The sequence below is a fragment of the Armigeres subalbatus genome, unplaced genomic scaffold (assembly GCF_024139115.2).
Source record: "Armigeres subalbatus isolate Guangzhou_Male unplaced genomic scaffold, GZ_Asu_2 Contig1234, whole genome shotgun sequence".
Taxonomy (NCBI): domain Eukaryota; kingdom Metazoa; phylum Arthropoda; class Insecta; order Diptera; family Culicidae; genus Armigeres; species Armigeres subalbatus.
In genome coordinates, this window is record NW_026941995.1 from 160,051 (window position 1) to 187,436 (window position 27,386).

A 27,386-nucleotide genomic window follows, 5' to 3' on the forward strand; every position below is an offset into this window, starting at 1 on the left:
CCGTAAAAAATGCTTGGCTATATCGCTTGTATATTACATTCACAAAACAACCATTCCATATTCCTAAATCTACATTTATATTTGATTATATATGAGGAGATGACAATCAGAAACAGATGGAAATTAACATGTTTTACTTATAATTTAAATCTCCGGATAATTGAGTCCGACTTACATAATACTTTACTCATTCAAACCTTTGCAAATTTTTTCAGAGGTATTTGCTCCAAATAATTATTTTATTATTATTATTATTGTTTTTATTAGAGAGACTTGCAGCCCTCGGCTGGTTCATATCTGAAACAATATTGCAAATAAGAAATTAACCAAATTAATTATCCATTTTTAGATGTTGTGAAAAAAAACTTGGAGATAAATTAACCAAAATTTTTCATCTACGCTCTCAAAGAAAATCACCCAAATTTAAAAAAAACTTTTTTCAATAATAATTTGGTTTGCATTGCTTATTTTGTCCTATAATTTTTAGATATTTACTCACAAATTATTCATACTGCCTGGTACAGATTATGGTACAGATTTTTGAAGATTTCGGTACAGATGAAAAAGATTTTTGAGCCCATGGTACAGATAAAAATGTGGCAACACTGAGCGTGCGAGAAAGCTTTCATCGTTCTTCTTGCGACAGATCTTGGCGACGATAGACGCACGTGTGCTGAGTGGTTTCCACTCAGCATAGTTTTTAGTTCGGCCGATTCAATTCGTTGTTTCGGCTGGTTTCAAATTTTAGTTTGGTTACCACATGGCGCAGTTGGTAAGTATGAAAAAAAGTTACAGAAAACTGAAATTCTTATTCCGGAGCGACAGGTCTCCGTGGTGTGTTTTTTTTTTAATTTATCATAGAGCGACAGGACTCTAGAAATAATACCGGAGCGACAGGTCTCCGATGGTTAGTGCCAGAGCGACAGGTCTCTGAGGCAACATTTTTGTTCGATGGGAGCGATGGCTCTTCATGATGTTTTTTGGTTTATGCCGGAGCGACAGGTCTCTGAGGATGAATTTCGGAGCGGCAGGTCTCTGAAGAAATTTAGTTGTTCGATTGGAGCGACAGGTTTCAATTTCCGTTTACGGATGGTTAGAATTCATTGTTGAAGCGACAGTTTTCCGGGGAATAATACCGAGTGAAGTTATAGGCAAATCAATGAACTTTCTTATACGTACATACATCGAGGCGACAGATTTGCAGGGTTGTTTTCAAAGCGCCAGGTATCTGATGTTTGAATATGTTTGAGCTCATATATTGGATTGGATTGATTTTGAATTGGATTGGATTCGAATTCAGATTGGATTGGATTTGGATTGGTTTTAGAACTGAATATGGATTTGATTGGATTTGTATTGTATATGGATTTAGATTAAATATGAATTAGATTTGGACTGAATTTGGAGTCGTATTGGATTTGGATAGATTTCAGATATGGTTTGGATTCGGATTGGTTTTTTAAATACATTTGGACTGAATTTGGATTCGTATTCGATTTGGATTGGATTCGTATATAATTTGGATTGAATTCGGATTGGGTTTTCGAATGAATTTGGATTGATTTTGAATTAGATCTGGATTGTTTTTTGGACTGGATTGGATTTGAAATGAGTTACATTTGGATTTGTTTTTGGAATATCATTAGATTGGATTTGCAGTGGATTTGAATTAGATTTTGGACTGGATTCAGATTTAATTTGGGTTGTAAACGGACTCTAGGAATTCATTGTTGAAGTGATAGTTTTTCGGTGAATAATACCGAGTGAAGCTATATGCAAATCAATAAACTTTATTATGTGTACATATATAGAGGCGACAGATTTGCAGGGCTGTTTTCAAAGCGCCAGATATCTCGAACCTACTGTTCAATATAGCGCTCGAGGGAGCGATTAGGAGAGCTGGTGTGCAAAGAAGTGGTACCATTATCACAAAATCGCATATGCTCCTGGGATTTGCGGACGATATCGATATTATCGGAATTGATCGCCGTGCCGTGGAAGAGGCTTTTGCGCCTTTTAAGAGAGAGACAGCGAGGATTGGACTCACGATCAATACCAGCAAAACGAAGTACATGGTCGCTGGCAATCAACGTGGGTTCATTAGTGGTGGTGGTAGCGAAATGATGCTGGATGGTGAAAAATTTGAAGTGGTAGAAGAATTTGTGTATCTTGGAACATTAGTGACGTGCGATAATGATGTTACCCGCGAGGTAAAAAGGCGTATTGCAGCTGCAAATAGGGCTTATTACGGACTTCGTAACCAGCTTAAGTCCCGTAGTCTGCAAACGAAAACAAAACTCGCGCTGTATACTACTCTGATTCTTCCGGTGGCTTTATACGGCCATGAGACATGGACGTTAAAGGAGGCTGATCGGAGAGCTCTCGGAGTGTTTGAGCGTAAGGTGCTGCGGACGTTGTCACGTTGTTCGTATGCCGGAAGAACGTCAAGCGAAGATAATATTTAGTAGAGATCCCGGAAAAGGCCGCGTACACGATGGCTTTTTGCAGTTGAAGAGGACCTGAGGGCGCTCAATGTTCAGGGCGACTGGAAGCGATTGGCCCAGGATCGAGTCCAGTGGAGAAGGATACTCCATTCGGCGTAGGTTCATCGAAGAGCTGTAGCCCATCAAGTATCAAGTAAGTATCCTGTTTAACAGACTGAGACCGCTTGAGGAGTCCTTCGTCTGCGAATACCAGGCAGGTTTTCGTGAGGGCCGATCAACGACGGATCAGATGTTTAGCCTGCGGATGATCCTTGATAAATTCCGGGAGTACAACTGGCAGACTCACCATCTGTTCATTGATTTCAAAGCAGCGTACGTGAGAAGATTCAGATTCAGTGAGAAGAAATTAGCTATGGGAGATAAAGTCTGAACATGGGTTTCCGGCGAAACTGATTAGACTGATACGTGCAACGCTAGATGCCTCGAAATCAAGTATTCGGATTGCAGACGAAGTGTCAACCTCGTTTGTGACCTTAGACGTATTGGAATCGATCGCAGAGCAGTAGTGAAGGCTTTTGTGCCGCTGAAGAAGTTGATGGCGAGGATAGGCTTAACCATTAACTCTACCAAGACAAAGTACATGGTGGCAGGTAGAGATAGAGAAAGACCTAGTGGTGTTGGTGCAGAGGTAGTGCTTGATGGGGATGTGTTTGAATTTGTTGAAGAATTTGTTTACCTTGGAACACTTGTGACATGTGACAATGACGTTTCCCGTGAAGTAACATGGACGTTAAAAGAGGCAGACAAGAGAGCTTTCGGGGTTTTGGAGTGGAAAGTCCTGCGTACAATACTCGGAGGGAAATTAGAAAATAATGTGTGGCGCAGGCGCATGAATCATGAGCTGTATCACGTATACAAAGAAGAAAATATTGTAAATCGTATAAAATACGGCAGACTTCAGTAGGCTGGTCACTTAGTGTGAATGTCGGAAGAAAGAATAGCGAAAACAATAGCACGCAGTGGAATCGGACCCTGAACTTTTGGTGAAACTGGAGGAACATTGCCCAAGACCGACGATTATGGAGCTCTACAATACGCCAGGCATAGGTACATTGACGCTTGACGGTATCCAGGTAGATACTTGGAATACCGCCGGGCGAAATTAATGATCGATTAGTAATAAATGTATCCAAGAATTCAAACAGATTCTTTCGAGTAACTCTTTTTTCACATCCACGTCTTTTCTAGATCACTTTTATCACTTCTAATTCCTGGAATTTCTTGGAAATTTCCTTCATAGGCTTCATCGGAAATTCCTCCAGAAATTTCTTGGGATATTCATCCAGATTTTATTTAAAAAATAAGGCCAGATTTTTTTTCTTTGGAAAATCTTTCAGGCATTTTTTTTTATAAATACCTTAAAAATTCTTTAGAAAACACATAAAAGAAAGTATTCCTTCGAAATTTCATCCAGAAATACTTTCAGGAATTCCTTTAAAAAAAATCTTCGGGAATTTCAAAAATTTCTTCAGAAATTTCTCGGAAACACCTAATTCCTTCCAAAAATGGGCCGATTTCATTTCGAAATTATTGAAAAATCATTGTTTTTCCCAAGTGTCCCGCCTTGAAAAAAAATATCCAAAACCAAAAACAACTTGGCTTAGCAACCTCGCAGTTGAAAACTGTGGAAGCGCTTAATGAAAACCTAGTTGCGAGGCGGCAATGTCCCTGTGGGGATGTACTGCCAATAAGAAGAAAAAACCTCCAGAAATTCCTTTGAACATTCATTTAGTAAAATCATGCAATTCTATAGGAATTTTTGGAAGGATTCCCAAAGGAATCTACGAAGAAATTCCTTTTTAGTCCTATGTCATAAGACGAGTTAATACAATCCCATTGAATTCCACCACTTAATTGTATCTTGACAGATACGTATTTCGACCTCAACAGTAAGGCCGTCTTCAGTGTCTTGTACTTGACTCGACTCGAGTCGAGTCAAGTACAAGACACTGAAGACGGCCTTACTGTTGAGGTCGAAATACGTATCTGTCAAGATACAATTAATGAATTCAATATTGTATTAACTCGTCTTATGACAAGTGAAACATTCCACTAAAAAGCTCAAAATAATTTTCTTATCCTTTTAGTATTCTATCGAAAATTCCACCAATTTTTTTTTTCGAAGGTTTCTCGAGGGATCCCTTCCAAAGATTCTTCAGGATTTATGAAAAATGTAGAAAATCAGTTTGACAACTAAAGTAAAATTGTTCTAAACATTTTTCTTTAGTTGTCAAACTATTTAAGTTGGATTCCAAATATGATCTTTACTGATTCTGAACTACCAAACTATTTTCATTCTTCAGGAGGGGACATTTCAAATGGGTTCTATACAGGACTCCACGAAACATGACAGCGTATAGCCTTGATTAAAACATTTGTTTAGTTTGATTGATTATTCTATATCAGTTCAATTTAGAGATGGGCACAACGAATCACATCGTTGATCTGGATCATTCAGTCTAAGATCTTTGGATCACGTAAGAAGATCATGCAAAATTATGAAACGATTGTCATTCCAGACTACACTTTTGACCCGTACATTCAATAATTTCACCCTTCTTGCGCTTAAATATAGGGGGAATGACGGCTTTGTTCTACATATTATTGTCAGGGGGTTATCTATAACTAATTATACTCAAAATTGGCCTAAACATTCTTTACATATCAAAGAATATTGTGGCCAATTTTCATGTAATTAGTCAACAAAACCCCCCTGACAATAATAGACCAAACCTGCCAAAGCCGTCATTTCCCCTACTTGTAACATATAAAAAAAAATCATTTCCTTACAAATGATTAAATAATTTACTGATCTGGTGAATCGAATCTTTGAAAAAGTGAGCTACGAATCATTCACTGTATTCAAAGATCCGGATCATTTTAACGGTTCCGGATCTGAACGCCCATCTCTAGTTCAATAGAATAGTTTTGAGGGGGAAAACAGGAGCATTTTATACCTTATATATAAGTAAAATCTAGAATAAAACTATTTAGCCTTTTGACAGACAATTTTACTAACATAAAACTTCCTTTTCAACATAAAACTTCCTGCAATGTACACGCAATTTGAAGTTGTTTTGCTCTCGTTATTCATAGTAGCAAACTCTTAATAACCAATTATTGTATCAATATTTGTTTTATTTCTCGAAATCTACCTTTTCGTTGGTACCGAGATTGGTACAACTCTATCTGTGTCATTGGTGTAGAACCAGTCAACGTGCAGCGATAAGCAGACCCCACACGACGGAAAAAGTTTGACAAACTCTTGATTATTGAAGAAAAAGATTGATCGTGTGAGTGCGAACCCAAAATATTGAAGTAAATATTGAGGGAAATCAGAAAAGTTTGATATTCTTTTCAATATTTCCCCTAATCTCCCCCCGCAGTTTGCCCACAGGAGTCGATGACGGTTGAGTGTGTGCGTGTTTTGTGCGTTATACCGCTATTTGATTTAATTAGTTCAAGAAAAAATTGAGTTTTTCTTCAGCTACGGCCATGCCGGCTAATCAGTGAAAATATTGAAGAAAAGTTTGATGAAAAGTTTGACGAAAAAAGTATTGTCAATATATGCCTCGTGTGGGGTCTGCTATAAGCAAGCAGATATTCCTACTCACAAAGGTGTTTGTTTTTACACCAGTCCAAAACCAGAAACTGTAATCAGTGATGATGATATCAGATTGTTTTACGGAATTTCGTTTGACTAACAAACTTGTACAATATTGAAAAGTTTTTGATTTGTAATCAATATGCACTTTCTATATCACATCTTTGAAAACTTTATCCTCAAGTTTCCATACAACATTGAAATCGAATATTCCTGCTTACGACCGATTCTTGGAAAAATCTGGAAAATTTGCATCCCGGAAAATTTATTCCATCATAGAAAGGGGTTTCTAACTTTTATAAACAGGGCTCCTGATCTATAAGTTTCAGAGTGTTGCATCCGTTGCATGCGTATCAAACCGTGGTGTGAGCGCTTCTCCAGCCTCCCAAGCAATTCAACATCCAGAATCGATTCACACACCAGCTAAAGGCCATTTTGTTAGATTTTTGCCTTTCTTTCTACACTTGTGATATCTGGCACCAAGTCGCTGGGGCTGGCTTTGCTTGCGTGTGCCGATTGTCGTCGTGCTTCATTCCCGTGCCGTCGTATCATCACCATACGAACGAACGACGGACGGGGCTTTTGCCAAAAAATAATACACACGAGCATATCGTCATTAGGGTGACACAAGTAAATTTTTGTTCGAATAGTTTTGATATGAGATAAATGAATAACAGTTTGATGCAACTTTTAAATGCAGTAGGGACAATGTATGGGTACCTGACAAATTTCCTTCTTGGAGTTGCGTGGCATACATATGATGATCAGCAGGTAAAGCCTTCTGAATTTCCAATAGAAAATTTTCTGAATATTCAAGGGAAATTCTTCTGGATGCTAGGATCGAAGCAATTCAACACAAAATCGTCAGATTTGCTTTACGTTACGATATGAAGATCGCTGTAGACTACTGGAAATCAAAACCCTTGACCAAATAGAAAATGCTCACAAGCTGTATTCGATGCAAAAAATACTGTTAGGAGAGATCGATTCGATAAAGTCGAGTCAAGTACACTGAAAACGGCCTTACTGTCAAGGTTGAAATACGTAATTGTTAAATGTACAATAATGTGGTGGAATTGAATGGGATAGTACAAACTCGTCTTAAGACTTGATGCCAGGAACACCGAATTGGCTTTACATGACCCAATTAAATAGGTTTATCTCCAGTATACCGTGATGAACTTATGTCAAACCTTAAAAAATCACGTTAATAAAGAAATTAAAAAAAAATCCAGGAGCTTCAACGAATCAACCTCCATTCAAACTTCAACGAATCAAGACTTCATGTCTATCGACAAGGACCAGAAGCATACTACCGTTGGGCATCGAAATCCGTACACTTAAGCACCTTAGTATATGAAAAAGTCATTAGAAAATAGGAATCGAATGTAAATAAAACATTTGGCATCGACACAGGAGCATGAAGGCTTCTACTTTTTAACTGTTTCACATTTACTAATTAAAAACTACGAAAAACATGATAAAATAATGAATTAAATCAACTACTTCTGACTCGAAATCCGTCCACCGTGGACGGATTTCGAATCAAAGGATCAAAATCCGTACAGCTATTTGTTAACTAAATATTTAAATTGAAACAGTCTGATTGACCGAACTACCACTGTGAATAGTTCGATACACACCTTGAGAAGCGATCCCTTTGATTTGTATTCCGCTTATCTTATGTAATGATTCGCAATTAGCAATTAAAACACAGTTACTTTTGGTGCAATTATGCTCTACCCGAAAACAAAATGGCGGCACAAACTCCGCGTTTGGTGGGTGGAGATTTGTTTTTGATTTTTGTTGTTTTAATTTCAAATCCTTCTTTCCAATTCTATGCCCTAAAACAGTGATCCCCAAAGTGCGGCCCGCGGGCCACATGCGGCCCTCGAAGCCTTTTCCTGCGGCCCGCGAAGGGTTTCAGAATATACACTACATGTGGCCCATTGACAAACATCACATGCATGAAAAGCTTTCATCGTGTCCAGTTTTTCGTTGTGCTCTGGCTGGGCATACACATTTATTTTCTTTTACCGGGATCTCAGCAATTTGTTCAACTTTTATCGAGATTCGCACAGCCGAGCCCCAGCAAACATGTTTTTCGCCGAGATATCTGTCAAAGTTGCTGAAAATCAGCAAATAGTTTGCCGAAACCCAGCTGACAAACCTCATTTTTGACGGGATATCAGTTTTTTATTTTGCTGGGCACACGGCTGTGCGGATTTTACCGAGCTGCAGAAATAAAAACTGAGTGTATATGTCAAGTTCACATCATTATGATGTTCAAGAAACATATCAACCAAGAATCTTTTTATCATCATGATTAAAATAAATTACTCACTTCATATTTACGGCAACATACTTTGATGGTATTTAATATATAACGTTCTTAGGTAAAAATAATGTTGTCATACATTGCACCCTAATATGAATTCTTTCCTTCTTCAAAATAAGTTAAGTTGCGGCAAAATTCAATTGAAAATTGCTTTATTTATAATTCCTGAAAATGCGTCATGTTAACGTAATTCACTAAGAAAAATGTTCAACGAGATCAAGATTTTGCCATGCTGCGATTAGCTGGGATGATGAAGAAAAGGTTTCCGGAAAATTCAATTACTTGGAAATAATGGAAACACGATTAACAGTTCAGAGTTCAGATTTACTCAATTTTCTATTCAATACTGCTGGTAAGTGTTTGTAGTTCGACTGGGATAATTGTTCATATTTTCTGAATTTGTTAGTTTGAGATATTCAAACGGGTTCACATTTGCAGAGTCCGACATTTCGGTCCGTTATTGAGTCTTTTTCCTGATGAGCATTTTCCTTGAAAAAAGATCAAATAAACGAGTCGACACGTTGGGCAATGCAGGTATAATCCCGTTTGAATATCTCAGATCGAAAAAATCAGAAAATAAGTACTGCTGGTAAGTTCACCTGACTTCAAAGACACGTTTCAAACATGCTGTTATTTGCAACAACTTTCATTGAATAATAATCATCGAGGATAAAAACAGTTCAAACTCTTAGAATCGGTCGAAAGATGTTTATTTGGTAAAATAGTTTTGCCAACTAAGCCGAGGAGATTTTGTTGCAAAAGTAAAATTTTACGCTAAGTCTGCTATCGCAGAAGTGTGTAATAATATAAACTAAAACTCAGCTACGCTGTAGAATGTAATGCCCCTACAAATATGTTTTTTAAACAGATTCTTTGATTACTTTGTATTATCACAGACAAACAGACGTAACTCTTCATACAAACTGTTCGAAAAATTATCTTCATTCGCTTTTCGGAAAACACTACTGCCATCTGTTATCAGAATCGCGAGAAACACAACCGGCCATGATTATTTCCCATTCGACGTTTGCTCCTAATGGAACGTACACACGGTCAAGCAGTTTGACCAACATTGACTCCACCTCCCGTTTATTCAAACATCCATCAAGTTTTACCAACAGCGGCACGAACAATCAATTTATTCGACCAACAATATCACACACGAACGACCGAAGCAACAACTTGAGTACCAACCATCAAAAAATATATGAGAGTTTGTGCAACTTCACTACAAATGCTCAAACATGTTCGGCGAACCTTGACTCCCTCCCCGACAACTCAAACCAAAATCAAACCGTTTTAATTTTTTCCAACCGAGCCGCCAACTGTCAAATGGTTGTTCAAACAACTTCACGCACGTTCAAACAAAGCAGCAACCGAAGCGTTTTCTTGGGGGCGGAGTCAATGTTCGTCGAACTGCTTGACTGGTGTGTACGTTGCATAACGCATACATCTATATCCATCATCATCATCGTCATCAACACCGAAAACATTCAGCAGCATATACACTAATCAAATGTCAAAGCGATTGAACACTAGCGCCTCGTCATAAGACGAGTTTATACAATCCCATTGAATTCCACCACTTAATTGTATCTTGACAGATACGTATTTCGACCTCAACAGTAAGGCCGTCTTCAGTGTCTCGTACTTGACTCGACGTCTCGACTCGTCTTGACTCGAAGTCGAGTCAAGTACGAGACACTGAAGACGGCCTTACTGTTGAGGTCGAAATACGTATCTGTCAAGATACAATAAAGTGGTGGAATTCAATGGGATTGTATTAACTCGTCTTATGACAAGTGAAGACATTCCACTAAAAAGCTCAAAATAATTTTCTTATCAACTAGCGCCTCTCTTGGCACAATCGCGTAGCACAGGTGTATTTCAAATCAACCGTTGAACACGTGAACGATGTTGAAATAAAAAGTGTTACGTCTGTTTGTCTGTGGTATTATACTTCAAAATTCAATTCGAAATGATAAACAAATATTGCAAATATACCGCGGCCCGCTTCAACAGTTCAAAATTGCTGTGTGGCCCTCTATAGTAAGTAGGCTGGGGACCACTGCCCTAAAAGCTTACTGCCAAGAATCTGAACAGGATAAGATTAATTATTTCTACATTAATTACCTTTAACCCTCTTTAATTTATTGATATCTCATGAGGTGAACTGATTTCGGTGCTGTACGGATTTCGGTCCCGCACGGTATTCAAACTAAAACTATCAACAGTAGCACTAGCATCCCAGATTAGACGTACTTTGTTGGGCTTCTTAGGGTTTACCACGACTCCCAATGGCAGCAACCACATTCGTTTTGGTTACTTTTTTCCACTGCAGCTGATGAAGCTTTGTGCGCATATCCCTTACGCTGATACTCCAACATTTGATTTCGAACGTTGTTGTAGAGATTCTCATCTTTGCTCAATTTTCTTTCCAGGCACTGCAATCTACGGAGAGCCATTTCGAAACTATTTGGAAACTCGAACTCGTCGTAGAGCCATAGTAGACCGGTTTCGTAACGGTTGGATACCCGCACGGTTGTAGCTTCCAAATTACCTTTAGCACGCTTTTCCTCATCTAATTCAGGGCGACAGATTTCAGTGCCAACAGCGTCCACAGCCAGTTGGTGCAAATCCTCGTCGGCTTGACAATTACATAACGATTCTGAGTGACAATTTACGAAATACCGATCCTTGGTGCCGCCTCCAAATATGGACCATCCAAGACGACACTTAACAGCAACAGGTTCTCCAATCTGGTCTTCTCTACTTCTCAAAGACACCAATAGATGAGCGTTATTAGAACCTATCAAGATTCGAGGAACAACATCCGTGTAATCCATGATTGGAAATCCTTCCAAATGATATAACTGTTTTGTCAAATAATTTGTTTGAAGTGTTTGATTAGGAAATGCCAATTCATCCACCGTGCGGACGTCGAACAGTGGGTATCTGTCTGTCATACGACAACCTGATACCTCAAGGTTTACACGTTTGGACCTCGACATTTGAGCTGTCCAAACCAAGCATAGCGGATCAAGCTCACCTGTAGCACCAAGCTGGACAGCCAAATCCTCTTCGATTAACGTTGCTGATGATCCGTCGTCTAACATGGCATATGTGTCAATAGCAGTACTAGTGCCATGTAGTCTTATTGGCAAGATCCGGAAAAAGGTAGTATTCAACGATCGGTGAAGGTTGACCAACGCAGTTGTTTCACGTGCTGCTGATTTATTGGCTGACGATGCATGTAACAACTCATGATGTGCTTTCGAACAATCGTCTACGCCACAAATATTACCACTGGGACAGGTCCAATGGCCATCAATTTTACCATGACGGCCCAAGCATTGGCGGCACAGTTTCAGTTTGTGCACCATCCTCCAACGGTCTTGAATAATCAACTTCTGGAATAATTCACAATTTGCAACGCCATGTTTTCCATTCTTGCACCCGCTGCATGATAAAAAAGGCTTTTGCTGCAACATCATCATCTTGCGTTTGCCAGTTAGGTTTCACATCGTGCACATTCTTGTACGGCCTGTATTTCTGAACTGGATGCTCTCGCATTACTTTAAGTTCAGGAAATACTTGATTCGTGACAGAATTTGCTTCAAGAACTAGCACCTCTATGAGGTCACCGAACATCCGGAGTTTAATGTTCGAATATTGTTTCGGGTACCTCGCCCAATCCATCTTATATCCAGCTGGTAGTTTGTCGATTAGTTCTTGCAGCTATATTGGATTACTCATGTGCGACGACATCTCTGCTGCTTCAAGGTGATCGCAAAAATTCTGTACGGCCATTCCGAATGTAATCAGCATATCCAATCGTTCGGGTTTAGGAGCTGTAACCTATCGTACTCTCTTAAGCATCATGTTCACAACAAGTTCAGGTTTCCCAAATATGATTTGCTATGTTTTTATTACGGATGGTACAGCAGACGGGATCAACAGTCGATTGCGGACTGCCTCTAATGCAGATCCCGAAGGCTTCGTTGCAATCGCATGAGTTTTTGCACATCGGAAAAACCACCGCCTCTGTTGTCATTTTGTAGCAGCTCAGGAAAATGGGCCAATATTCCGGGTTACCACCGAATGAAGGCAGTTCCTTTGGCATAACTTGTTGTGCTGCGATTTTATCTCGAGTCAAGTCTACCGAAAGTGCTTGAATAACTTGCTCAGAGAATGGTCTTTCCTCAGTAGGATGTAATGTGCGAGTACTATCTACACCTTGCTAAGTCACATAATCGGGATCACCGATCCGACAGGCTAGGCTCAGTTTCGACGCACATTCGACATTAGTGTGGAAATCCTGTTGCACAAGCTTCTCGCCTGCTGCGCGATTTTTGTTAGCAAAAGCACTTGCGTTGCAATACGAGTTCAGTGCGTGTTGGCTCTTGTTTCGGACGGCAGAACGATCGCGCGGTTTGCCGAAATTTTGTGTTTTGCATTGCGCGGCCGGTAATGAAGTTAATTAGTTCAGTGCGTGTTGGCTCTTGTTTCGGACGGCAGAACGATCGCGTGATTTGCCGAAATTTTGTGTTTTGCATTGCGCGGGCGGTAATAAAGTTGAACGGTTCAGTGCGTGTTGGCTCTTGTAAAACGGGCTTGGTAGTCATATGGCTACTGCTTCTGCCTCATACGCAGGAGGTCGTGGGTTCAATCCCAGGTCCGTTCCCTTCTCCTATTTTGTATCTTTCTTGTATATAATAAATATATCATGTTCTAGCAATCGCTAGAACTGGAAATGGACTTCCAAACCGTTTCCATTGATATTCCTATACCTTCAACTTGAGTATTCTAACAGTAATCTGCTAGAATTGGAAATGAACTATAGAGCTCGTTTCCTACATCCAATTAGAAATTCCATCAGTTGTTTTCTCCTATCTATCACATTGGCAGCTCGTTAACCAAGACGGACCTCTGCCTCTCGAACCTAACCCAAAAATTCCAACAAATTCCGCATGAACTCGTGGCAAGTGCAGAGGTATATTCGGCTTGCAGTGGGCGAGTGATTGCATCATCATTTCCTCCCCTTCCCTACATTGACTTGTATTCTGACGTGGCAGGCGCCAGTATGACCTAACAAATGAGATCACCAGTACTTGTACATTGAAGATGTGTGCTAGTCCCAAGCAAACATCTGTTGATTCCCTGTGCAAGAACAGCTGATCTGGTTATAATGGAGTAGCAACTACGAGCAGTCAATCAAGCTCAAGCTCAAGCTCAAAAGCACTTGCGTTGCAATACGGATTAAATATATTCAATCTTGGTACACAACTGACATTTGATGGAATATTGTTATTAGTAATGGCTACTGTCCTATGAGGCTCAAAACTCCTATCTGCTAGGCTCAACTTCGACACACTATTGGCGTTCGTGTGGAAGTCCTGTTGCACTAGCTTACCTCCGAATGGCGGCAACGACAAATATTTTGTACGACCACTAGCACTACTCAGTACTCAAAGACGGTTGATTATCTAACCCCTTGGAAGCCTGACATACTTACTGATCTAATTGCTTATCTATTTTTACTATCCCAGTGCACCCCATTACTTTTTTCATATATCTGATGATGGGCTGACTTCGAAGACTCACTGGATTCTTGTTGACACGCCACCTGGTGTTCAGTGTCAATGGGATCCAAACAACAAAACTCCTCCAACGTTGCATCCAGCTTAGCGGCCGACTGATTCTCCAAACCAGCTCCTACTCCACTGAACTGACTTTGCTTGTTGATCCATTCTTCGACCTTATTTTTACCGCACTGTATGCTGACACGGCTTCGGATTCCGGCTTCATCCAATTTCTCGATCTGAGCTAGCTCCAGTTCATGTTTTTGGGACAGATACGCTTCTTCTTCTTGAATGCTACGAAAGTCATGCTTTAACGGCATTGATTTCGCTTCTTCCAACTGCTGCAGTTTCAGAGCTAGCACTTCTGACCTTGTCGATGATGAGGAGCTTTTCACACTGCTTCCCCGCTTGCTCCCAGGACCAACTACTTTGAGCTTGCAGGGTTCATATACGAACTCCTTGGACTGTATTGTCGCCGCATTGACTGGTGCACATGGATCTTCTTCTTCTTCTTCATTGGCATTACATCCCCCACTGGGACATTGCCGCCTCGCAGCTTCATTAAGCACTTCCACAATTATTAACTGCGAGGTTTCTAAGCCAAGTTACCATTTCCGCATTCGTATATCATGGGGCTAACACGATGATAGTTTTATACCCAGGGAAGTCGAGACAATTTCCAATCCGAAAATTATCTAGACCGGCACCGGGAATCGAACCCAGCCACCCTCAGCATGGTCTTGCTTTGTGCTGACATTTCATAGGAGGAGTTTAAGGCCCGTTTTGATGACTGTTTCTTCATGTCTTCAACCTGCTGTACACATCCGATTTCTTCAATTTTTTCGATGCGTTTCGATTTTTCCCAACAAGGCGACCAGCACTGGTTCGCACGCTCTGGTGATCGCTAATCCTTTTTTGTCACCGCTTTTTGGTCACCAAAGCTACTGAGAATATTATGTCAATGTTTTTGAAAAATTGCAGCATTTATTTATTTATCAGATTTTTTTGTATTATTCCATGTAAAACGAGTTTGAAGACTTCATCAGCAAATTCCTCAACATGGGGAAAACTGAAAGTTATGAACTGTAGTTAGTCACTGACGGCAGAAGATCATACACACATCTTCTTCTTATTGGCATTGCTTTCACCTGCTTAGTGTTCATTCAGCACTTCCACAGTTGTTAACCGTGAGGTTTCAAAGCCAAGTTACCATTTTTGTATTCGTATATCATGAGACTAACACGATGCCCAGGGAAGTCGAGACAATTTCCGAAGCCGAAAAACATATACAATAGACCGGCACCGGGAATCTAACCCAGCTACCCTCAGCATGGTCTTGCTTTTTAGCCGCGCATCTTACCGCTAGGTTAAGGAGGGTCAAATTATACACTCATACTGCCGTTAATTCAGTACCCCAGTAAACGTGGATTACGAATTTATTATTGCCGGGCCTATCTTACAAAATGGTGTTTCAAATTTTAGAAAAAGTAATAATTTAAGATAAAGTGCGTAGCCAACGGTAGTCAAATACTAGAGGGAGTTGGACAAATCGACTAAGGGTTGGTGGACCGCTGGACCCAAATGTGTTGGCTTGGATTAGGAGGCCACATGAAGAGCTAACCTTTGGCTTGAGCCAGTTCTTAACAGATCGCGGATTCTTCAGGTAGTACAATCATACACACTTAGTTTTTATTTCTGCAGCTCGGCAAAAATCCGCAAAGCCGCGCGCCAGCAAAATAAATAACTGATAATCCGGCAAAAATTACATTTGTTAGCTGATTTTCGGCAAATTATTTGCTGATTTTCAGCAACTTTGACAGAAATCTCGGCAAAAAACATGTTTGCTGGGGCACGGCTGTGCGAATCTCGGTAAAAGTTCAACATTTTGCTGAGATCCCGGTAAAAAAATTAAGTGTGTAGGTTCGGACATGCATGTCCGTGATGTCCAGACATGACACAAACGGCATTCTGTTCACATACTCCCGGTTCGAATAAGAATGGATGTTGGAGGCATGCGGAATGGACACTACCACCGATAACAACGTCAGAAGAATGTGCCGGAACGCGCAGTACATTGATGTTCGTAGCCGCCGAGCGTGGAGCGTGGAGCACCCGCTATCGGGGAGCTTCTCGTCGGAGTAGAACAGGTCCGCCGTCGGAGACTATCTGAGTCGTTCCCGATCGCGATCGAGGTGGAGTTGAATTGCTCAACAACCAAGGGCATTAAAATCGTTTTTCGGAGTAGACTAGATCCACCGCTGGGGATTAGTTGACTAGATCGTAGCGTGCGACCGCTCCGGATTAGGGTTGTCAGGGCAACATTAGACCGGAAGCTATCCCTACCAGAAATCAACCTCGGTACTCGTCCGGTAACTCGTTGAAGAACGAAATTGCTTAGGACTTGAGCTGATCTATGAATATGCTGACCAGATTTGAGGGCACAGAAATCAAGCAAAATATCAAAGTAATACTGAAAGGCAGTCCCGAGGGGAATCATGGTTGGAGCCTATGGTGGATTTAGTGGCTATGGCCAGTCACAGCTGGAACAGTCCTACACTCTGGCACGCTTTCGTGCGGTAGGTCGGCAACTACCATAGCACGTGTGCTGTTTCAAGTGCATAAAGTATTACTTTCTTATAAAAAAAATAAAGAATGAAAAAAAATGCCTCCAGTTGAACTGCTGTTGTCTATTTTCCGTAAGCATTTGACACCATTGGTCACAAAACAATTCGAAGAAAACTCACTCGAAAGGTTCTTTTGTGTTATTATTCAATGCATCTTACAGTAAACTCTCTCTAATATGGGGGACACACTTGTGGTATTCGTACCATGGTACAAAATAAATCGTGAAAATGAGTACCATACCAATTATTGTCTTCATTAAAGATAGCCTTTAAATTATTTTCTTGTCGCCTTGTACCATGGTACGAATAGCACAAGTGTGTGCCCCATATAACTCGATGTTCTGGAGCTCGATATTATCACTTACTCGATGAAATTGGAAGTTCTTTGAATCTAGCAAACTGCGTTCCCTCCGTAAGTCGATATCTCTCTTACTTGATATTCTCTAAGTCGAAGTTTTTTTCCAATGCATTTTCACCTCGCTAACTCGACGTTGTCAGAAACAGTTGAGTAGTGGGAAGTGAGTAATGAGAAGTAAAAAATTTGAAGTGCGAAGTGAATAGTGAGAACTCAAAAGTAATAAGTGAAAAGTTAAAAGTTAGAAGTGAAATATGGGTCTGTCCAACCACGTGGTCATATATAGGGGGGGAAGGTGGGGGGGGGGGTTGGAAAATGACCACGATAAGCCACATGGGGGGAGGGGGGTGTTGCTCTCGAACCACGTGGTCTTTTTTTATACGAAAAGCTTTTGGTGAATAACAATAGCGGTGTAAAAATACAAATCATTAAACGCAAATCGCATCTTAGGACCGATGCCCACGTAGCGTCTTTTCAACTCAGCGTTGACAAGACGTAGGTGTGCATCGAAGATAACCGGTAACGCAGCGTCGGTCGCAACGCCGATGCATATCTTCTTTATTTGACCATCTTAGCCTTAGCCTATTTCCATAAAAAAAATAAACGAAAAAACAGGTTGCGATTCAGTCTCAATTTCCACAAAAAAAATTGGAAAGGAAAAATGGAAAAATATTTTTAAAAAATCCGCCATGCCACGCAGATGGTTTTTGGCATCACGCCGCCGACACTTTTGCATTAGCGGACTGCGGCTACAATTCGAAAAAATGTTCAATGTACAATAATCCAAGAAACAAACTTCAAAAGAATTTCTTGTGGATATGCAGGAAAAATCCAGTAAAGAAATTTCCTGTAAAAACTTTGACATTACTTCATACAATCCTTATAAAGTGCTGGCATTCCGAATGATTTTTGAACAATTCTCTTTGAAAAATTTTGCTTGAAATTTTGCTACAAATTGTTAATGAAAAAAACCCAGATTAATCCACCTACAGTGAGATTTTGACCCTTCCTTAGTTATAAGGAATTTTTTTTCCAGACTCCAGTATTTAAAACGAGATAAAACTACTCAGCTTCCCACGGCGATTTACCGTGAAAGTGACAAAATAATTGCCTACCCAAAGGCGGATGTCTTGGGTTGAGTGACAACTTAACGAATGATAACGTCTGTACTTCATGCTGCCTATCTATAAGGCGCTCGTCGGATTGAATAACTATTGTAACATGGTTAGCAACTATCGTAACGCTGGTTGCATATATTGTACTCGTAATTTCCAGAGACCTCGATATTAATTAATCCAAAACTAACTAAATCAGTCATTGATCTGAGTGAAACTCAATAGCGTTCAATAATACCATATATTTCACCTTATGGATGCCTAATTTGGTAGAACAAAGCTTGTTCAATTCCTTAAAAATGAGCGAGATTTTTATGGTAGTAAATTTCAGAATTTGCACACATACGCACACAAACATGCATACAAGTGATCTATTAGTGTCTCAAAACATGCTCACATTTGCTATCTAGCTTCTACTGAAGAAATCCCTTTCAATTTTTACGTTTTTGCTTTTCTGAGAAGATTTTTTTGTACATGCTTCTATATGTTCCCAATAAAAATCATTTGTTTCTTTGAAACAAATCAGAAAAATAGGCATAATTCCATATCATATCATTTGTTATAATTATATTTTCAATGTCAAAGTGAATTTGTTTCAAATACCATACATTTTATTTAATAATTAACGAGATTTCTTGATAGATTAATACGTAACACACCTGCGTAACGCATACAAAGTGAAATTATAGACACTTCCGAAGGAAGGGTCAAAAAAACAAAACATCTCCAGCGTAAATTCCGAAAATTTTACAACAATAATAAATTAGCACTTGTATAAGCAAAAATTGCAATTGTGAAATAAGAATTTTCCATAAAGAAATCAAAATGTTCCACGAAAAAAATACAAAATTTTCATGAATAAATCAATATTAGCAATGAGCAATTAAAATTTTTTTCACAAAATAAATATTTTTTTCGCCACATAATTTCTATTATAATAAAAATGAGTTGAGATTTCCTTCTTGACAATTTAACTCACGAACGGGTTGTCCGATTTGCAAGATTTTTCCCTAATCGATTCGTTTTGGGATCCGTAAGGTTTGTAGATATATACAAAAAGTTGGTGAATTTAACGGGGAAATGTAAAAGTCATTAAAATACAATTTTGGGTCAGCTGTTCAGGAAAACAAAACAAACGCACGGAAATTGATCTAGAGTGCGGTGCTGCCAATAGTTCATTTTGACATTTGCAACACCTGGGCAATGCTGAGCAATAAAAAATAAGAAAATAAGAAAGAAAAGCAATCAAATTGATAAAAAATTGTCCATCAACTTCAAACGCTTTTAAAGAACGGGTAATCTATGGAAAAACGCTTAACTTTATTGCTTTTTTATATTCTTTAATAGAAAATTTCCTTTTTTTTTCAATGCTCTTTATTGATTTTTTTGTGGAAAGGTTTTAATTTTTGGTTAAAAATATTTATTTTGTTGAAAATTTTGTAATTTTTTTTTCTAATATTGATTTATTTATGGAATGTTTGTATTTTTTTCGTGGAACATTCTGATTTCTTTATGGAAAATTCTTCTTTTATGTTTGCAATTTTTGGTTAATTGTTTGGTGTTAATTTATTTTTGTTTTGTGGAAAATTCTTAATTGTTTATGGAAATTTTGCATTATTTGTAGAAAATTTAATATTTTTTTATTGCTGAATTTCTTTATATAATTTTATTCCAATGATTTCTTTATTGGAAATTTCCTAATTGTTATGGAACATTTTTAAAATTGTTTAGGCTGAGTTTTCATTTCAGTCGATATCGTATCTTAGAACATCGACTCATGGAAGGTCTATTGTAGCTTGTGAAAGTAATAAATGAAATCGCATCGGCTCAATGGACCTGCTTGGATGCTTAGCGATGCACGGATACATCGTTCAGGACTTGGTTGATCGGGTCGTTTCAAAACTCCGTAATATCATGTCTTAGGACATTTTGTTTCTTGACATGATTTTTGATACTTTCGAGGATATGTACTTCAGAGCAGTTTGGCCTATGACACCCGAAAAAAGTACGACTTTTTAGTTCTTTCTATACTAGTTTTGGCAAGATCGAGTGGAAAACCCTAAATATGTACGTTAAATCCATGTAAAAAAATCGTCCTGAGAGGGTTAAATACCAAAATATAACAATAAATTCTAGAATACCAAAAGGAACCCAAAGATATTAAAGACTGTAGATTTAAAATGATAACTTGCATTTTAAGCCAAAACTGTATAATTCAAGCAAAGGAATATTAAGGACATTGTGTTAATGTTCTGATTAGAATCATAGAATCTTGGCATAATAAAGAGAGTTTTGAGATTCTGAAAAACCTTCAGTTCAGATGCTTCGCTGAGGTTAATATATCTTAAGAATTTCCAGTACCTTCAGAGCTACGGAATGTCCCAAATACTCTTAGGAATCTATAGGGATATTCAGTAATGTACTTCACAACTATTTAAAAAAAAAATCACCAATAAAGAAATAAAAAAAATATATAGGGTAGAATACGGCATTGGCAGGGTGCGACAGTTGTTGGCACCCTCAACAATATTTGCATTTTCCAGCAAACATACACTATTTATGAACATAATTTTGATTCAATCACACAATTTCAAGTCTAAGCTTTCATTTAAATAAGTTGTTTGTGTAAAAGTAGCAAGATTTGATGAGTTAATCATCGAAACAAATTTGCACCTTCGAAATCCTTGCCATTATTGCATTGCCAAAGAAAGCAGCGCACGAATAGCAAACTGGTACTTACTTTTTTGGATCGCCTGTTTCTCCTCTTTATTGCGTTTGACACGACAAATTAAGTACGTATGTAATCCACTTTTTACACTTTATCATCACTTGATTATCACTACAAAGAACAAATTTATGCAACATTTGCTCTATGTTTCACTAAATAAAATTGGGACTGTTCGTTTTCCTTTACAGCAGCACACTTCGGAGTAGAGCGAGAAAATGTGTTTGTGAGCATATCAAACACACGCTAAAAAGATATCACGCACAATTATATGTGATTTGGTTTTAGCGAAACTACGAACAAAATATCCGGCGTTGGCATTTATTTTAAAATTGTGTTAAAGACCATGAATTATATCAAAAGTGATAGCCACACCGTAGTATTTTAACCCTTATGTGGCTGACAGGACCGCTTTCCTTTTGCAACTTCAATACTTTCCAAGCTCATCAAAAAAATTATAATCATTCCCGTTCCTACATAGCGCATTTCAACCATAAATAATTGCCTACTTTTAGGGTATTATCTATTATTCAACTGTGAAACGTAGTGTAAGAATGGGGTGGCTCCAGCGGCTGGATAGGACAGTGCTGTCCATTATTCAACATATGAAGACTCACGAGGTGGAATATATTGTTAATATACTATACTACCAGAATCGACGAGCTTCGTTTTACCTAAAATTGATTAAATATATATTTTTTACATTATTTAAATTATTTTATTACTTAACGTCTTAAGTATTCGAAATTTGCAAATTTTGGATTCCATTTTTTAGATTAATTTTCGATTAAAGCAGAAATGTGTACTTCATTTGTATGAGAGTCCCTCTTTCAGAAGAGGAGGGGTCTAATATCATCATAAGAATCTTCATCGTTCGCTAAAACCTCTACATACAAATGTTCATGCCGTTTCCTAGTATATAAGGGCAGACAGAAAAATATTCATTCTTATGTGTATGGATTTGGTTTCACGTAGTTTACGTCAAGCGGTCGTGTCTTGTACACAACAACCATGATTTTTGTTATGAAACACACATATCATGTAAGGAACGCAAAGAGCAAGTTGTATATTTGAAACAGGTTGATAGACTTTTGCTTACGTGACTCTAAGGCATTACAAAAGACAAAAGATGTAAATCTTGGCAGCGGACAAAAAGCATATAAGTTCCCTTCTCCTAAATGGCAAACATTATTCAAATAGGTTGAAAATGGTAAAAGTAATGAAAATTTCAATATCTGGGTACACGGGTACCCTATCTGCCATCCATGTCTGATTTTGTTGGCTTCATAAGGGTTAAATTTGTTTTACAATGTGTTTAAATGCTTTTGCCTATCTGTGTACATGACATAAAATTTATGCCAAGGCTAAAATTAATGTTTTGTGTTAAGCCAGTTTTGATAAACAATAAAGTTTGTTCCAAAATTGAGTGAAGCGAGATGAGCGTGCGGCCGATTAATATGAATGAATTTTACTACTGGAGGATATAAACAACCAGCATTTGGCACCAATACATTACCAGTTTTCACTTCCATGTCTAGTTGCTAAAGGGAGCAAATCCATTGCTGATAATAGAAATTGCTATGCCAATAGAAGAAACGTTGACCTGTTACTTTATAATAAATTTACTGAGTTTGTGGTAAAAGCTGTTATATTTGGTGAACACCAATCATCGAAGGGAGAGCATACAAATGTATACCAGTTAAACTGTACCTGTGTTTTAGTGTAATTATTAATTATTTTTACCATTCAATTTGGCGAATGTCTTAGACTGCCAAGAATAGGTATTTTCCCCTAGGTATATTTTGGAACATTTCTAAACCATTACAATTTTTTCTCGAAATTTTTATAACATATTCGCGAGTCCACATTTTTTTGTATCCTCTTGATGCATCGAAGGTGTACGAGTTCTAGATATACTAATACATGATACACATTACAACTTGATAACATAATCAAAATGTTCCATTTCATAAAAAAATTATAATTTCTATGCTGGGTTAAGTTTGATTTTGAATCAGTTAAAATTGTCCATCTTCAAAATTGATCGGATTAACCATATGTTTTAGTTATATAAGGATTTTAAATTAAATTGTACTTGAAAAAAACCATGTGGTCAAAGTGCGGGGAGGGGGGGTCTACCAAATGACCACGTTAAACCACATGGGGGGAAGGGGGTTGAAAATCTTCAAAAATATGACCACGTGGTTTCTGGATGGCCCCTATAAGAAGTTATAAGTGAGAAGTGAAAAGTGAAAAATGAGAAGTGAGAAATAAATAGAGCAAAATGAGAAATGAGAAATGATAAATGAGAAACTCGAAGTGCGAAGTGAATAGTGAGAAGTGAAAAGTTAGTAGTGAAAAGTTAGAAGTGAAAAGTGATAACTGAGAAATGAGAAGTCAGAAGTGAGATATAGGAAGTTATAAGTGAGAAGGGAGTAGTGAGATATGAGTAGTGAGAAGTGAAAAGTAATAAGAGAAAAATGAGAAGTGAATAGTTATAAGTTATAAGTGGAAAGTAATGAGTGAGGAATGAGATATCAGAACTGCGATGTTATGTTATGTTATGAGTGAAAAGTGAAAAATGAGAAATAAATCAGGAGAAGTTAAAAGTGAGAAATTCGAAGCGTGAAGTGAAAAGTGAGAAATGAGAAATTCAAAGTAAGAAGTAAGTAGTAGGAAGTGCCCAATGAAAAGTAAGAAGTGAGATATTCGAAGTTCGAAGTAGTATTGAAAAGTGAAAAGTTAGAAATTAAAAGTGATAAACGAGAAATGAGAAGTCAGAAGTGAGCTATAAGAAGTTGTAAGTGAGTAGGGAGAAGGGATATGTGTGTATTGAGAAAAGAATAGTGAGAAATAAGAAAAGAGAGTAGTGGAAAGATGGAGGTAAGAAGCGAGATGTGCGAAGAGAAAAGTAAGTAGTGAGAAGTAAGAAATGAGGAGTGAGAAGTGATTTGTAAGAAGGGAATAGGAAGAAGTGTGGACCGAGGAGTGAGAAGTAAAAACGAGATTCTCTTTCCTCCTTTCTTTTTTCTTCTTCCATCTTCTAGAAGAATTCTTTCTGTCTTATATTTCTCCCTTCACTTCTCACTAGTTAACATCTCGCTTCTCACTTCCCAACTATCATCTCTCATTTCTCACTCCTTCCTTTGGTTTATGTCACTACTCACATTCGGTTGTAGGACAAAAGGTCGAAGGTCAAAAGGTCGAAGGCCAAAGGTCGAAGATCAAAAGGTCGAAGGGACAAACGGTCGAAACAAAAAAACTGCGTCGAAAGGTCGAAGGACAAAAGGTCGAAAGGAAGAAAGGTGCTTCGTTCTTATTTTTTCTCCCTTTTACCTTCTTTATTTTTTCTTCCTCGTTCTTCCTTCTTAATTCATTTCATTTCCTTCCTTCCATTATCCTTGCTTCTTTCCTATTTCTTGCTTTTTTCTTCCTTCTTCCTTCCATATTTCACTTTTCTTTTTTCTAACTTCTTTCTTCTTTTTTCCTTCTTCTTTTTTCCTTCTTCTCTTTTCCTTCTTTCCACCTTCTTCCTTCCTTATTTCTTTCTTTCGTCTTTCTTACGTCTTTCTTCCTTCTTTTTTTTTCTTCTTTTCATACTTTCTTCCTTCTTCTTTTCCTTTTTCTTCTTTTTTCCCATTTTCTTCTTGTTTCCTGTTTCTTTTCTTTCTTTTTTCTTGGTTTTCTTCCCTCTTTCTGTTTTCTTTCTTCATTTTTCTTCTTTTTTCCTTCTTTCTTCTCTTTTTCTTCTTTCTTTCTACCTTTTTTCTTTCTTACTTATTGTTTCCTGTTCTTCTTCCTTCCTTTTTTCTATCTTTCTTTCTTTCATAATTGAAACAGATTTTACGACCGTGATTGTGGTGAATGATTTGTTTATCGGCTTTATCGGTCATTTCTACTCAAAGTATGAGGGAGTAGATAATCGAAAGATAATTGAAAATCATTAGATTAAAAGCCATTCGCTAGGGCGCGAACAAGTATGAAGCGATAGAGGGTGAAAGGGAGAAAGGAAGACCATCTATTGAACAGCACACAATCGAAGCGTGAATCTTCTTGCCTAACGCCCTGGTTGTGGACGGCTTGGTTAGTGGTATGGAAACCACCGTGCCAAGACAGGCACGGTGGCACGGTGGTTGTTTTTTCCTTCTTTCCTATTTCTTTCTTTCTTAACTATTTCTTATTTCTTCCATCTTTCTTCTTTTTCCCTTCCCTGTTACTTGCTTCTTTCTTCTTTTTCCTTTCATTGTATCTTCTCTTCTTTTTCTTCTTTCTTCCTTCTTTTTTTCTTTATTCTTTCTCTCTCCCATCTTCCTTCTTTATTCCTCATTTTTTTTTTCGGTTCATAGTTGTACTTCATCTTTATCCCATTTCTTATTTCTCTCTTCCTTACTTCTCACATCACCCTTCTCACATGTCACTTTTTATTTCTCATTTCTACCTTCATACTTCTCATTTCTCATTTCTCACTACTTACTACTCACTTCTCATTTCTCACTTATCAATTCTCACTTCCCACTTCTCACTTCTCATTTATCTATGCTCATTACTCCCTTCTCACATCTTACTTTTCACTACTCATGTCTTGTGTTTTTGTCTTTCGACCTTTTGTCCTTCAACCTTTTGACCTTCGACGTTATGACACATATTCGACCTTTTGACCTTTCGACCTTTTGTCCATTCGACCTTTTGTCCTTTCGACCTTTTGACCCTTCGGCCTTTTGTCCTTCGACCTTTTGACCTTCGACCTGCTCAGAGGTGAGCCAGCCTTGGGCTGCAAGCCTCTTTAATAAAGAAATAAAAAAAAACCTTCTACCTTTTGACACAGATTCTCACATTCTACTTCTCACTTCGCAACTATCACTTCTCACTTTTCACCACTGACTTATCACTTCTCATTTCTCACTTTCCACTACTCACATGTTACTGCACACATCTCACTAATCAGTACCCACTTGATTAGTGAGATGTGTGCTATTTGCTATTTTGAAACTATTTTGATAGGAAACCATCTTTAAAATTGAATAATTTTAATTTCATGATTCTTGGGGAAAAAATTAAAACTCAAACTATTTAAAAGTATTGTTTGCTTCTTTTCGTAGCCTGTGATTTCATTCTAGCCGAATCTTCAACCTGTGTTAAATTGGGATAGAAAAGCAAAAGCTTCCCATCTACATCATTGTTTAGTTTCAATTTTAAAAGTTTTCTCAAATGAGTCTCTCCTCAAACACAAATTTGCTGTTCAACGCGACATAGTACGGTCTCGTATAGAAAATTGTTCTTCATGAAAATTCGAAAATGTCCCCTGTAAATTTTGAAGAATTTCTCTTGGAAATTCAGATAAATTTCTACAGAAAATTGAAAAGAATTTCCCCTGGAAATTAAAAAAAAAATCTTTGGACATTCAGAATTTTATATAATATAATATTCTTACTAAAAACAGGCCTTCCAAATTATATTCACTAAATATTATTCACTAAATTGATGTTTATGAAAAAAACTAATTTAAAATAACATAATAATGAGCTTACCGTAAATAAATCTTGTTGGCACACCCTAAGCAATATTCAACATCCCCTGTTCCCATCATCACCCGTTCTTTCCAACAACCGCATCAGAATCGCCCTCTAAACACAATCAATGCTAAATGAAGAAAACGGAATACAGAAATTTGTTCACCTTCACGAAAATCACACAAAACGTAAACATAATTGATACTGGTCCTTCCTTGTCCATCCCTCTCCCACCCAATGAGATGATAGGATCGAATTGATTTTAAGCACCCGGTTCAAAGATGGAACGAATGGAAGCAAAGAAGAATCAAATTCGGAACCTCGGTGAACTTCTTGATTTATTGATAAAGAGTAATGCCTACTCACCGGAGACGAGCAGTTCACCCTCCTGGCTGAACTCGATGGCATTGACACAGCCGTAGTGCGACACCAGGTCCTTTTTGTAGAGGTTCCGAGCGATCCGGAGTCGCTCGTTGAAAAGATTGCTGCGGAAGTTGACGACGTTGTCGCCCAGCTGCCGGCTGACCAACTGGCCGAGGATATTCGCCTCGGAATGGTTATTATTCCGATAGTGAGCCATCGTATGGGAACCGGAAACTCAGAAGCTACCGAACGGATCAATGTCCTCTGCTTTGCTTCACCCGCCCTTCCCCCAACGAACACAGTTTGCGTTTCTAGCCCCTCACTTTCGTTGCGAATATTCAATGATTCTAATTGGTGCGCCTGGATTTTCAAGTTCACAAAAGGTTTTTTCTTCGAATTTCCTAATACGTAGCAAGAACTCGTTTGTAGTCGATAGAATCACGTTATTTATTAATCAATTTCAGTGGAATGAAACCGAAAGTGTATCACTCTTGACACTTGGTTCACAATATGTCCATTTTCAAAACACTCAATTCGATGGCACAGAACGATGCAAGATTGGCTAAAACCAGTACGTAGGAGGGTACCCTTAAATACGCTATACTTTCTGTCGTCGACGACCCTCTTGCTCATCCACCTTCACTCGATATCTTCACTGTTATTGTC

The 27,386-nt window shown here is 38.2% G+C and overlaps 1 protein-coding gene across 1 annotated transcript in view; it reads right to left on the bottom strand.

The window, feature by feature from the left end:
* LOC134202475 (DDB1- and CUL4-associated factor 5-like) overlaps positions 1–27,386 on the bottom strand; it is an 81,751-nt gene that overhangs the window by 37,406 nt on the left and 16,959 nt on the right. The window contains 1 exon segment of the mRNA XM_062677464.1: positions 26,724–27,121. Within this exon segment, the coding sequence (XP_062533448.1) occupies positions 26,724–26,937 (214 nt within the window). The 5' untranslated portion in view covers positions 26,938–27,121.